This window comes from Dioscorea cayenensis, chromosome 17 (assembly GCF_009730915.1).
Source record: "Dioscorea cayenensis subsp. rotundata cultivar TDr96_F1 chromosome 17, TDr96_F1_v2_PseudoChromosome.rev07_lg8_w22 25.fasta, whole genome shotgun sequence".
In the NCBI taxonomy this organism is placed as follows: domain Eukaryota; kingdom Viridiplantae; phylum Streptophyta; class Magnoliopsida; order Dioscoreales; family Dioscoreaceae; genus Dioscorea; species Dioscorea cayenensis.
Window position 1 is genome coordinate 21147812 of NC_052487.1, and position 12072 is coordinate 21159883.

Below are 12072 nucleotides of genomic sequence, written 5' to 3' on the forward strand. Positions count from 1 at the left end.
TCTTCTAATTTATATTTTTTTATAAGGTTATACATGGAAAATTTCCATTTAAAAACTTGAAGATTTTTTTCCTTTAGTATAGCCTTTGAAAATCATCAAAAATCTCAATCTCAAATTTACATGTAACCCCTTTATAAAATGTTTTTTTATTTATAATAAGATTTTTTTGTTCTTTATACATTTCGAAGGGCTTTATAAAAAAATGTGCATTAGAAATTGTTCCTTTTCCTAACCATAGTCTTTCAAAAATGGGGCAAATATCTATTACTTACACTTACGCCATATAAAAAAATTTTTTTATTTTTGTTTTCTTGATGAGAAAGATTTCTTGTAATTTATATTTTTTTTATAAGGCTATAGATAGAAAATTTCCATTCGAAAACTTGAATATTTTCCTTTACTATATAGCCTTTGAAAAATCATCAAAAATCTCAATCACAAATTTACATGTAACTCCTTATAAAATGTTTTTATTTATATTAATATTTTTGTACTTTATACATTTTGAAGGGTTGTATATAAAAAAAAGTGCATTAAAAAATCATTGTTTTTCCTCCCCATATCTTTGAAAATGGCGAAAACATTAATTTATAAATTACACTTACCCCATATAAAAATTTTTGTTTCGATTTCCTTGATGAAGAAAGATTTTTTTGTAATTTATATTTTTTATAAAGTTATACATAGAAAATTTCCATTCAAAATTTGGATGATTTTCCTTATGATAGCCTTGAAAATCATTAAAATCTCAATCACAAATTTACATGTAGCCCCTTATAAATTATTTTTATTTTTAATATAAAGAATAAAGTTTTTGTAATTTATATATTGTATAGTGCTCTATGTAAAAAATGTCCATTGATAAATATTTTTTTTTAAGCTGGTTCTGGGAGTGCGAAGGAAATCCCACGACGTTTGTAGTATTCATGTGTCAATCATATTCCCTGGGTTACCTATTCATGTGTGGAAGACATGGGGGCCAATGTTGGGAGCAAATAGATCCCTCCCACTGGTCCAAGCAATTATTTTCTCCCTAGCTCATCCGTGTATATTATATATTATATATTAGCTAGTATAAGGGCACATCTATTGCTTTTGACCACTCGGCCACTCTCCCCTTAGATGCGATTCAGCTATATAAGTAAATAGGTAACGTAAGGAATCACCCCAGTCCCCACCACCTAATTGACAAGCCATATGTAAAAGTTAAAATTTCAAATTTAACAAAATTGGATGCTAGGTATTTCTTCTGAAAATAGATTAAGTGATATAACTTAAACATCTTACTCCATAAAAACATGAAGATACTAAATAAAAGTCGATTTACATGCCCAATTAATAAGGAAATCAGAAACAAACATTACTGGCAAACACACCCCTGTACACAGACAGTGCTGCTTCCATCTGTTCTGTTCTTTCCAAGCTTGCAGGGCGAGTTGAGGAATAGTGCCATAAAGTCTTCCACTTGATCCCTGTAAGTTTTTCATAAACCCTTGGTGCGACACTTGGGTCATATCCCGCATAGGCCATCAACAAGAGGCCAATATGATCTGCCTCCATTTCCATTCTGACAAACAAACAAACAAATCAATTGTAAAAACTAAAAGAGGCCGAGTAAGTTGCAACATAAAAACAAGGGAAACAGTCTTGTAACTGTGGAGGAACTCAGCCCACCCCTAACCTGATTTGCATCATTGGTGGAGGAAGAGAAATGCTTCTGATGCTGACATGATGGTTCACCATTTACTCATATTAGTCAATTAACTTCTCTTCTAGCTTAAACAGGATATATAATGGAGTACAATTGTGACTATGTAGATCAAAGTGGAGAAAGTAGTACAAGACCACACAAAATTAATGCCATGAGCATGATGTTAACGTGACCACTTACAACTCTTTCCGAATTACTTGTGGCCATTCCAAGTCATTTTGAATGCTCATTTCCTACGCAAATAGAATTTTTTTTTTTTTCTTTCAATGTGGATGTAGGAAGCATAATAATTGGGTTGGGATACAAAAGGGAGAAATGAATAAGGTAGAATGAACCTTCTTGAAATTAAACAAATGAAGATATTTCAACATGATAATCCATGTTACTCTTATGTATTTATTGGTAACCGTACAAGAATCTCAGAATGGGATAATGTATGAAAGAAGAAATATTAGTTGATTTTATTCCAAAGATTTTGTCCTTTCCGGTTACAAATTAGTAAAAGATACAAGAATGCCTTTTATAGTCCATTGAACTACAAACTAAACCCGCGTCCTCCTGACAATATTTGATACTATAATGTCCTTGTAAGAAACCTACTATGGGCACTTTGCTCAATCACCCCCCACAGAATGCCTTTTCTAGGCCAGAACAACGTTGCTAAAGGCCAATTCCATCAGTCCCTAGCAGAATTTTCCAACATTTCCTTGTCTCGCACAACACTGTCCTTCAAGTGCCAGATTGGGGGTATATTTTACAAGCATCATTGTTCTCAGCATGTCATGTCCCTAACCCATGGTGTGCCAGAAACATGAAATGTCAATTATTTTGCTCAAAAAAAACATCATGTCAACCTTTTTTCCTCAAATTCAAAACAGAAAAGTCATGTATATGTTAATTCAAGACATTCTACATCTCTTGTTACTATGGAGTTTGATCGTTTCCCTCAGTGTATCACTCCGGATTGATTTATCATGATCCAAGGAGAGCTATCACCAACTTAATTACTTAAGACTATCCAAATTACACACGAAGTTAACTTTAAATTTGTTCATGTAAGGTATGAATAAAAATAAAATTGGAATGTAGGGTTCAATTTCATCCGCATGCAACAAATTAAGAAAATGTAATTTAGTTGATTAAACTATTAAATAGAATAGTCATTGTTACATATCCTCCAAAGACACTATGAACTAGAAACACAGAGTACCATGGCAGGATCAAAACAAAAAGCAATTATAAGCCACAATGAAATGACCAAGTTAAATAGGCTGGATAAGGGTAAAATTACAGAGAAATTAAAGTGAAATACCTTGTGCAGAGGTCCTCTTTCCGCATTAAAGCATCCACTATTTTTTCATGATCAAAACAACAGAAACGTGGCATGAAATGAATATCCATCCACAAGCCTTTTGTAGCAATCTCCGCACCATGGCGAGCAACAACATGGGCAACCTCCAAGAAACAAATAAAAATCCCTAGATAAACTCAAAGAATCATCTCAACTTCAATCAATAGCAAGGAAGAAAAAAAAAAAGGATACCTCATGCCCAAGCAAAGTGGCGATCTCGGCATCCGTCCTGAGATGATCAAGAACTCTGGTGGAAACCACAATCTTGCGACACGGAAGGCAAAAAGGCATAGAAAGTTTTTATCGCTCACCACAAGCACCTCCCAACTCTCAGCCTCCGCCGCCTTCTTCGTGGTCTCCGGGGACTGCTCAAGAGCTTGGATCTCACAAGCGTACCAGAGATCTCCCCACTGCCACTTGTCATGGATCTCAAAAGCGTAACTGAGATTGCCCCACTGCCGCTTGTCATGGTTGAGACATGGTTGAATGGCTTCGATGATGTTCTCGGAGATGCGGCGGACGCGGATGGTGTCGGGATGGTTGCCGGGGAGGATCCTGCCCTCGAGGCCGTTCTTCAGCTTCTGAAACTCGATCTCGCTGATATCTCGCTCAGCCAAAGGAGAGACGATGACCAAGCGGGAGTTGTTACTGAAAGGGACGGTCTCAAAATAGCGGTAATAGATGACGCCTCCGCCGCCAACGATGACACCAAGAAGAACGGCGAGGGGTTGGAGGATGGTGCGGCGGTTATGGTGCCATTGCTGGGGCTGGAGTCGATCGAGGTTGCAGAACCGGCGCCATGACAAGGATGGATTGGGGATAAGTCCAGCGGTGGGGTTAAGGTTGGAGATGGATCTCGAGAAGAGAGGAGGAGAAAGAGGAAGATGGGGTCTGGGAGAAGAAGGGATCTTCGAGGAGATGGAGCGACAGAGGAGGGGGAGTGACCTACAGAGGAAGTTCATTTCGTTTTTCGTTTGGAGGTTTAGACCAGTGAGGAAGGGGCGAGGAAAGGCACTTCTGGAGTCTTCTGAGACGCTTTTTAACAGTGGCAGGTCGACATAAATAAGATAGAGGCCTAAATTATTCAAATATACTAGCCATTCTAGTTGATTTCTGATTTGAGTTTTTAAAATATTGGGGAGAATTTTAAATCAATATTATATATAATAAATAATATAATTAAATAATTTTTATAATAAAAAATGGGTTGTATATCTTGGATTTCAAATATTTTAAGGTTCCATAGATATTTATAAATAAATAAGTACAATTAAATTTTTTCAATCATTAATATTATAATTAATGTAAATAAAAACTTAAATATAATATAACAAAGATTTAATTTTTTTGAGCATATTATACTTTTTAATAGTATGTATAGATGTATAGATTATAGCAAGGGGTTATTTCCTATGTGACCCTTCCTTTCATATGTTACAATGCCCCCCAACCCCAAAAATATTTTACTTTATTGTTACAATGGCTCTAGAGTCATTATATTTGTCAAAATAGCCTAGAGCCATCAAACATGGCCTAATTAGCACCCATATACTGAACCCAAAATATTTTACTTTATTGTTACAATGGCTCTAGAGTCATTATATTTGTCAAAATATCCTAGAGCAATCAAACATGGCCTACTTAGCACCCATATACTGAATAGCCATTTTTAAAATTAAAAAATGAAGACGTTTTGCATTTTGACTCTTTTTTTTATAACTATTAAAATAGTTTATTTTAGGTTTTTTAACCGAATATTAAAAAAAAAATTTCTAAAATCTATTATCTATTAAAAACTATTTCTTTTAAATTTTTCATTAGAAAACAAAGATCAATCCCTACTAATTCTATTGACTAATTTTAATTATAAAATAAAATTGTACTTGAATCCATATTACGGGAAGAAAATTAAGTTGATTCGTCTAAAGATATAAAATAAAATTATTTTAAAAAGAGAAAACATTAATAGGTGTGTATATATATTGTCAAATATTTAGCATATATATTACCAAATATTTTTAAATTACTTTGTTTTACCGTACCAAAGCATCTTATTCTATTATGTTCTTCTCAAATTAATGTGTTATTTATATGTAATAAATTGTTACTGTTATGAATATTATAAATGGATGTCTACTGTAGCAGCAACAATGTAGCAATCAGCATCACTGCAGCAACCTTCTAGATGTACTGTAGCAGCCGCCAGCAATGTTACTATTCAACCTACTAGTATATTTTGGACTGTTAGATTGAATCAATCCTGACCGTTTATTCAACGAGTAATGCTATATAGAGCAAAGCGATCCACCGAACCGACCCACACGAATGGCGTGGGTCGGTCACGTGCTTCTTCTCTCTCAATTTTTATTTAAAGATAATGTCACCAAACTCTCTCTCTATCATGTGGTCGGTTGTACGTTGCTCCCCCCTCTCTCTCTCTCTCTCTCTCTCTCTATCTATTCCATCTCACTATCTCAATCCCCGATTTGCTTCTTCTCACCATCTCGAGGCGCTGGACCGATTCCAGGGCCCATAGGCGCCAAGATCGGCATTAGGCGTAGTACAAGAAAGAACTCCGCGATACAGCGGTTTGCAGACCACTCCGTTGGTCTAGAGAATATCACCACCCTTATGCTTCACTCTAAACTCAAAGTTTGCTTCCAGGTTAACGAAACAGTTATGCAAGGTGTTGTCGGTCACACCCGATCTGCCATTTTGTGACTCACGTCGCGGGTGAGCACCAGAGTTGCGATGTTACTGCAGGTGTGAGCAGCCGCCACCAATCACGATGGTGGTATCGATGGGGGCTACATCACCGGAGTATAGCACTGAATCGGTGTCCTTAGCCCAATTAACTAAGCCTGTTCCGGTGGTCTCGAGTGGGTCAGTCTCGATGAAGAGCTGGTCGTCCCAAATCTTGGGGCCGTATATGCCAAGGGTGAGCGGATCATGGGATTGAGATGGTGAGATGGTCTCTAAGCAAATCTCCTCAAGAGAGAAGAAGCGTGCCGGGATCGATGGTGCGAGGGAGAGAGAGAAGGGGTGAGCCGGGATGGAACCGAGAGAGAGACACGAGAGGTAGAGAGAGTGATAGAGAGAGGGAGGGGGTAGCGACGTCATGACCCGGACACGTGATAGAGAGAGTGGTGATATTATCTTTTAAAAAAAATAAAAATAAAAATAAAAAATTCGGAGAGAGAAGCAGCCACGTCATTAGTGTGACTGGTTCGTGAGACTGCTTCGCTCTATATAGCATTACCCTTATTCAACCCCTAAATGCCTATAAATACCCTCCTTATGTATTGTAAAATTTATAGAAGAGAAGAAGAAGAGAAAGATAAGAGGAAAGAAAAAGAAGAAGAAATAAATCTTCAAAGGTGTTTGGTAAATATTCTGGCTTTTTATTCTCTTTATACTTATAATATATCTATGGAAATTTATATATATATGTTTATATTGAAGATGAGTTATTAGTTGCTTATACAATACGTTATCATCACGAATCTGCTTCTAATCTTATTTTACATTTCCATTTAACTTTAATGTAACTATATTTCAAGTATTCGTATTTTTTTTCTCCTTTTTTCTAATCATCTATTATATTTTATAGAGATTGATTTTTAATGACAAATATTGCAAAAAGAGAATTTGATGCTCTTCATATTTTTGGTTGTAACTATATATCATGGAGCCTCGATATCAAGCTCCATTTGAAAGCAAGAAACCTGGGCAAACTATTAAGGCTAATAACAATGAGCCTAATGATAATAAGATGAAAACCTTAATATTTATAAGGCATAATATTGATGATGGCCTGAAGAATGAATATTTGACCATTGAGGATCCATAAGAATTGTGGTTATCCCTGAAAGAACGATTTGAACATCTCAAAATGATCTACTTGCCCAAAGCACGTAATGGCTGGTCAAGTCTCAGGTTCCAAGACTTTAAAAGCGTGCAAGAATATAATTTCAAGCTATTTAAAATTGTTTCAGTGCTATGTCTCTGTGGAGAAATAGTGACGAAAGGTATGATGCTCGAGAAAACATTTACAACATTTCATGCACGAAATGTTATATTACAACAAAAATATAGAGAAAAGAATTTCACAAAATTTTTTGAATTAATTTCTTGTCTCCTTGTGGCGGAGTAAAACAATGAATTGTTGATGCAGAATCATTAATCTCAACCATCTAGTTCAGCATTACTGTCAGAAATTAATTTTGGACAAAGAAGATGGCGTGGTCACGGTACCAGTTTTAAAACCGTGGGGTACGAGGATATTATGATGGTCGAGGACGACGCAGTCATGTTGGGGGCCGAAATAATATCGGACCACGCGATAGCAAAATTGATGTACATTAACAAAAGCAACAAAGCCACAAAGTGGGGTCAGAGACAAAGAGGGATACATGCTATCATTATGGCCTGGAAGGTCATTGGTCCAGAATTTATATGACCCCTAAACATTTTGTCTATCTTTTCCAAGAATCACTCAAAAATAAGAAAGGTAAAGATATTGAGACAAATTTTGTTGACAACCCCACAGTTGATCCAATTGAGAATAATTCTATAAATAATTTAAATGTAACTGAAAATACATATTTAGATGTATCAGATTTCCTTATAGACTAATTTGTAATATATCTTTATATTATGTTTTATTAAAATTATATTTTTCTTCTGTTTTATTATAAATATGGTTGATGATGAATGCATTATTGATTGTGGGACAACGGATACTATTTTGATAAGAAAAATATTATATCCTTATTAATGAAAAAGGCATGTATAGCTACAATAGTAGGGTCATCAGACCTGATTGAAGGTTCTGGAGAAACAACATTGATATTGCCAAATGGGACATCCTTGTAGATGAAAAATGCTCTCTACTCTTCTAAGTCTAGGAGGAACTTTTTAAGCTTTAAAGATATATGTATCAATGGATATCATTTAGAGACGGTTGATAAAGAAGGAAAAGAATAACTTCATATTACTAATTATTTTATACCAAAAACGTGTACTTGAAAGCTTTCCTTGTATATCTTCAGGATTATATTATACACGTATCAAACTAATGGAATCATATACAGTATTAACCAGGAAGGTTAATGACCCATAGATATTTAAAATATTGCATGAAAGACTTGGATATTCGGGTGCTATTTTGTTGCGTCAGATTGTTGCTAGTTCTCATGGATATCCACTGAAGGATTATAAAATCCTAACAAATAATGAATATGCATGTTCAGCATGCTCAATGGGAAATAACCAGACCTTCGGCAACTAAGTTAACTAGTGAATCTCTTAAATTTTTAGAAAGAATACAATGAGATATATGTGGACCAATACATCCATTATGCGGACCATTTAGGTATTTTATGGTTTTAATCGATGCATCGACTAGATGATCCCATGTTTCACTTCTGTCTACAAGAAATGTAGCATTTGCAAGGCTATTGGCACAAATTATCATGCTTAAATCACAATTTTCAGATTATCCCATAAAGACAATTCATCTTTATAATGATGGTGAATTTTCATCAAAATCATTTTATGATTATTGCATGCAATTGGAATACATGTTGAGCATTTAGTAGCTCATGTACATAGGGGTGAGCAAAAAATTCCAGATCCGATGATCCGATCTGATATCCGATTTTTTGACCCTAATTTTTTAGGTACCCGATCCGAAAAAAAGGGGCGGGTACCCGATCCGAATTTTTTAGATGCAAACCGGGTCGGATCTGGGTCGGAAGAAATTAAAAATCAGGTATCCGAGAAAGTCATGACTTCAAGGTGGAATTAGAGAATTTTTCTGAAAATTTCTTATTACCCCAAGAAAGTCATGACTTCAAGGTAGAAGTAGAGAATTTTTTTGAAAATTTCTCTTTATCCCAAGAAAGTTAAGACTTCAAGGTGGAATTAAGAAAATTTATGAAACCCGAAGAAAGTCAAGACTTCAAGAAAAATTACCAAAATACCCTCCATAAATTCATCCATCATTCATCTTCATATTTTCTTCTTTTTTTCTCTTTTCCTTCATTTTTTTCTTTCTCTTTTTTACTCCTTTTTTCCTTTCTTCTTTTTTTTTTAACTCACCCTTCATTTTTTATTTTTCCTTCTCTTTATTCTTCCTTCATTTTTTTTTTAATTTTTCCTCTTCAGTTTTTTTACCCTTCATTTTTTCATCATTTTTTTTTTCTACTCACCTCTGTTTAAATGCACATAGAGATAAAATCATTCTGATATCTACATCAACCAGAGGCATCCCCAGAAACTTCTCAAGTGGCCCCCATTTTTCAATTGGGCCAAAATTTGAATAACCGCCATGCCCACCCATCAGCATTAGTATGTGAATTACTGAGCACATTCAATTCCTCAAACATCACAAAGGATACCACCCTCGTAATTCCATTCATTTCGAATTATAAGCAATTCTCTCCCAACCAACTCAAGCAAGAGCAACCTGGGTAATCCTAGCTCTCTGGACTGTAGACCCATGTTTGACTTTTCCAACAATTCTCACCCCTGTCATTGATTGCCTCTCCATTAGAGCCATCCATGAGAGCCATAAAGGTTTACACTGGACTTTTGCACCACCATCAGAGAACACCTTTCTTGCATTTCTCACGAGACAAACTGGCCTCACCAAAGATTAATGCAGCTTCTTTCCATCCATGGCTGACTCTTCACCCCACACTCTCTTCATTTAGGCTCACACACCTAGAGATTAGACTAGAATTTAGATTTGAATCAAGGTTCTTCACATCCAACTTCAAAAATAGTCTCGAGCCGAGCCATAACCTCCTCCATCGATGGCTGCGGCTCTTTCAATGACTTTACACAACTAGCAGCAAGGGATGCAAGCTGCTTCCTCGCAATGGTGTCCCTCGGTGGCTCAATCCTTGGATTATAGAATGCCAAGACCTTTCCTTTTCTTCAACAAAGGCACAACCCACTCAAGATTTCTAGAAGAAGAATGCCAAAGAAGGTTTTATTTCTCATGACCTTCATAACCAAGAGCCGCGAAGGTTCAGGATCGATGAGATTGACAAGACGAGCTTGAAAGATGAGAGAGGATCCGGATCTCGTTCTCCACCTCGTTGTTACAGCGGGCCTGCACGTGAACAGGTAGGCGAAAGAGAGGCACTCTACGGACACAAAATGACGATCACCGAGCATGACCTTGTAGACTGTGCCATGGCTATCGCAGCCAAGCAAGGTCTTGTCGGAGAAGCTGGACGGCGATGTCTCAAACTCACGGTAGCTGAAGACGCAAATTAGAAGAGCGGCATCGGGATGATCAAGGTCGCTGAAGGAATTGGGCTTCCAGAGCTGGTTGGGTGCAAGGGCGGCGACGGAGCAGCAAGTCATGACGGAGGACTCGGTGTGACAGGAAGGGCGGCCAATGGACCAGAGAATGCGGAATAACTCTCAAGGTGTTTGATGAAACACGAGAGAAAGAGAGAGCACAAACGAGAGATAAGAAATTCATGGCATGCATGTGCATGTGTCTCTCTTTAAATGCATGTAGCATGAAAGTACATGAGTTTCTTTATATTTTTTCTAATCAGTGCATGCATGAATTGATAGAACAAGGATAAAAGACATGCATAAAAACAAATGAATGTACAGCACAACACATGCAGGGCATTATGGCTTTTTGGCTTATCAAACCTAAACCTATGTGAATAGACAATAATTTAATTTATTAAATAAATATGGAGACATGGAATAGCATAGCTCATGGGATCTATCATATTCTATGCATGCATGGTGTAACTTTTACTCTGATAATCTACCTTATGATTGAGCTCCGACTTCTTCTTCTTTCTCCTTCTCTTTTTTCTAATTTTTTCTCAGTGTCTCATCTTGTTTCTTTTTTCTTCTTCGTCTCCCCTACTCTCTATTTTTCCCTATTGTCTCTCTTCTCATTTTTCTCTTTTTTTGTCTCCCTCCTCCTTTTTTTTCGTCTTTCCAAAAATCCTCAACTCCCTCCAGAAAATCCTCAACTCCGGGAGACTTTTTTCAAAAAAATTTTGAATTCAAAAATTTTCCGATTATTATCCTTAATCTCCTCCTTTTTCTTCTTTTTATATTATATATATATATAATATTTTTTATTAGTATTTTTTTTTTTAATTTCCCTCCTTTTTAATTATTTTTTTTAATTTCAAACGACATTTTCAATCAATATATATATATATATATATTCTCTCTCCTCTTCTTTTTTATATCATTATTATTTTTTCATTTACCCCCTACTTTTATTTGGAATAGGATAATGCCCCTTTTTTCTCCTTTGCTCCCATTTGAAGTAGGAGAAGATGGTTTATCATTATCATTCTTTTTATTTATCTTTTTTTTTGTTTGATTTTAATTCAAAGTAGGACACCAAGTTCCTAATGGGATTAGAAATGAAAATTTCTATTTAAACTCATGTAACCCCTTATAAAATGTTTTTATTTTTAATAAGGCTTTTTTTACTTTATACACTTGATGGGGCGGTATATATAAAAATGTGCATTAGAAAATTATTCTTTTTCCTCAAAATAGTCTTTAAAAATGATGTAAATAGTCATTTATAAATTACACGAACCCCATATAAAAATTTTTATTTTGATTTCCCCATTGAGGAAGATTTTTCTAATTTATATTTTTTTATAATGTTATACATAGAAAAATTTCATTCAAAAACTTGTGAAAAACTTGAAGATTCTTAGAAAATCATCAAAATCTCAATCATATGTAACCCCTTATAAAATGTGTTTATTTATATTAAGATTTTTGCACTTAATACATTTCGAAGGGCTGTATAAAAAATGTGCATTAAAAATTTGTTGTTTTTCCTCACCGGTCTCTGAAAATGGCGCAAATATTAATTTACAAATTACAATTACCAACTATAAAAAATTTTATTTTGATTTCCCCAATGAGTAACATTTCTTGTAATTTATATTTTTTTTATAAGGTTCCATGTAAAGAATTTCCATTCAAAAATTTAAAA

General features: G+C 35.3%; 1 protein-coding gene across 4 annotated transcripts; it reads right to left on the minus strand.

The window, feature by feature from the left end:
- Positions 1–1234: 1234 nt before the first annotated feature.
- On the minus strand, positions 1235–4123 carry LOC120280289. 4 transcript variants are annotated; one of them, XR_005542293.1, is made up of 3 exons: positions 3255–4121; positions 3024–3189; positions 1431–1567 (listed from the first exon to the last, which is right to left on the minus strand). XR_005542293.1 is itself a non-coding variant. In XM_039287065.1 (3 exons), the coding sequence occupies exons 1-2, from the start codon at positions 4022–4024 to the stop codon at positions 3061–3063; spliced, it is 876 nt and encodes a 291-aa protein (XP_039142999.1). In that variant the 5' UTR covers positions 4025–4119; the 3' UTR covers positions 1431–1567; positions 3024–3060. The 4 variants fall into 4 exon arrangements, 2 of the variants coding, with proteins under 2 accessions (XP_039142998.1, XP_039142999.1); XM_039287065.1 differs by having other exon boundaries at positions 3024–3166; positions 3255–4119; XR_005542294.1 differs by lacking the exon at positions 1431–1567 and adding an exon at positions 2072–2499 and having other exon boundaries at positions 3255–4123.
- Positions 4124–12072: the final 7949 nt, after the last annotated feature.

Excerpts from the sequence above, each read along its gene's own strand:
- LOC120280289 (XM_039287064.1), bottom strand. The coding sequence starts at position 4,024 with ATGAACTTCCTCTGTAGGTCACTCCCCCTCCTCTGTCGCTCCATCTCC. Across the intron at positions 1,568-3,254 it reads CCACTTTGCTTGGGCATGAG|AATGGAAATGGAGGCAGATC; the intron begins GTATCCTTTTTT and ends TTTGTTTGTCAG.